This window comes from Sinocyclocheilus grahami, unplaced genomic scaffold (assembly GCF_001515645.1).
Source record: "Sinocyclocheilus grahami isolate Dianchi unplaced genomic scaffold, SAMN03320097.WGS_v1.1 scaffold4310.1, whole genome shotgun sequence".
Classification (NCBI taxonomy): Eukaryota; Metazoa; Chordata; class Actinopteri; order Cypriniformes; family Cyprinidae; genus Sinocyclocheilus; species Sinocyclocheilus grahami.
Genome location: NW_015509276.1, coordinates 7,696 through 9,642, shown reverse-complemented (window position 1 = coordinate 9,642; position 1,947 = coordinate 7,696). Strand labels below are relative to the sequence as shown.

At 34.1% G+C, this 1,947-nt stretch overlaps 1 protein-coding gene across 1 annotated transcript in view; it reads left to right on the top strand.

Moving 5' to 3' along the window:
• Positions 1-4: 4 nt before the first annotated feature.
• LOC107576770 (plexin-A1-like) overlaps positions 5-1,947 on the top strand; it is a gene marked incomplete at its 3' end in the record, with an annotated part of 8,614 nt that continues 6,671 nt past the window's right edge. Inside the window, exons 1-2 of the mRNA XM_016262902.1 lie at positions 5-112; positions 1,252-1,411. Coding sequence (XP_016118388.1) covers positions 5-112; positions 1,252-1,411 — 268 coding nt within the window. The remainder of the gene's footprint in view (positions 113-1,251; positions 1,412-1,947) is intronic.

Sequence of the window (1,947 nt, the reverse complement as noted above, 5' to 3'; positions counted from 1 at the left end):
TGCTATGAAACAGCAGATGGAAAAAGGCCCTATAGATGCCATCACTGGAGAGGCCCGATACTCCCTCAGTGAGGACAAACTCATCCGACAACAGATTGACTACAAGACACTGGTCAGTGCAAGTGCACAACAACGAACTCATCTGATGTTTCTTTATGTCTCTCCATATTTGAATTTGCATAAAATCAGGATTAAATCCAAATTTATCTGATGATCTCAGGTATAATTCATGTGCACAATTCATGCACATTATTATAGAAGAAAAAAAATCAGCTTGAAGTTATGTTAAAGTGTCATGCTGTTAGCTTAGCAACATGCTAACACTAAACCCTGTTGCAATTAATTGAGTCAATCCTCTGTGCACTTCATGTAAAGAGTGTTATGCATACTCCCTGCTGATGGATTTCTCAAATGTAGAGTATTTCGAATCAGTCACTTGTGAGCTTTTTAAGAAGGCAACTGCCCTTACAAAACCAAAAATATGTGGGAACATACCGGAAAATATAATGTGATTATATTACAGTTCTATATATGGGAAACTAGTGCTATATACTGCATTGGTATATTGATCCATATAAAAAATCTATAGCAAATAAGACAAACTGCACCACATTTTTACATGTAATAGAAATATTGAAACACTAAATTTCTCTTTCACGTGGGTTTACATAAATCTGAACACACAGTATTCATAAACATATCTAACTTTATTATTTGCATCTTTACACATTTCATATATGAAAATATGTGGGATGTATATAAGAAAAAAAGTATTGCATTAACATTTTAGGACATTTGGACAGTTGGATTACTACATTTATAACTTAATGGATTGATTGCTATAATAACATATATATGTTGCCATGTAAATATAGAAATATATATAGTACATATGTTCAAGTATTTATACACGCAGTACTACATTTTATCACATGTGCATCTATACATTATGAAATGTATTACTGAAAAAAAAAAAAATACTGTCACATTTTTCAATTTTTGAAAAGTGACGATTTCTTATGTATTATTCAATATATTGTAATGTATTAACAATATTATTCGATATATTTTCAATATACATTCAATAATTGAATATATTAATCATTACTCTATAAATAAATGTTTTCTTTGAGAGGGGTAGGCAGCTCACTGGTGTTTTCAACTTGATTTTACAGTGCAAGAGTGCTTTAACTGTTCAAACTAGATGCTAATAATAAATTGCTCAGACTGATTTATCTAATCTCCTTTTAGACACTTCATTGTGTGAACCCGGAGAACGAGAACGGCCCAGAAGTGACTGTGAAATGCCTGAACTGTGACACTATCACCCAGGTGAAGGAGAAGCTTCTGGATGCTGTGTATAAAGGAAGCCCATACTCCCAGAGACCCAAAGCAGGAGACATGGACCTGGGTAAGAACTCTTGAGAAAGATAAGGAAGGAATATGACGGAAAGGGATTTTCACACTTGAAATTGTTAACGCAGGGTCATACGTATAGATAATCCTGGGTTAACTTGTTTCATGTTGCACGCTATTTATACTTTGCTCTGGATTTGTAATTAATGCTGGGCAGTTGGGTTCATACTCTACATTTGGAAACCCTGGGTTAATATTCCTATTTGCATATTTATGAGGTCAATAAGATTGATTGGCAAATGACCCATTTTAATAACTGCCTGTCCATCTCTGAAAATGTTTAATGTTAAAGTGGAGGTTTCTGTGGCAAAGCACATGAATATAGAATGAGGTGGTTTATGATTGTTTTTCTGTTGATAAATAATTCGCTGTAACATTCTGGCAACACACTGTATAGCGTATACCTTTGCTTCTGCAGTTCGTGAGGGTTTCATAACCTAGGGTTAAAAGCGGTGCTTAACCTCTTCTCAAAATGACTTCTCAAAATAAATAAGTGAAATGTTGCATAACCCAGGGTAAAGAGTGACCTTA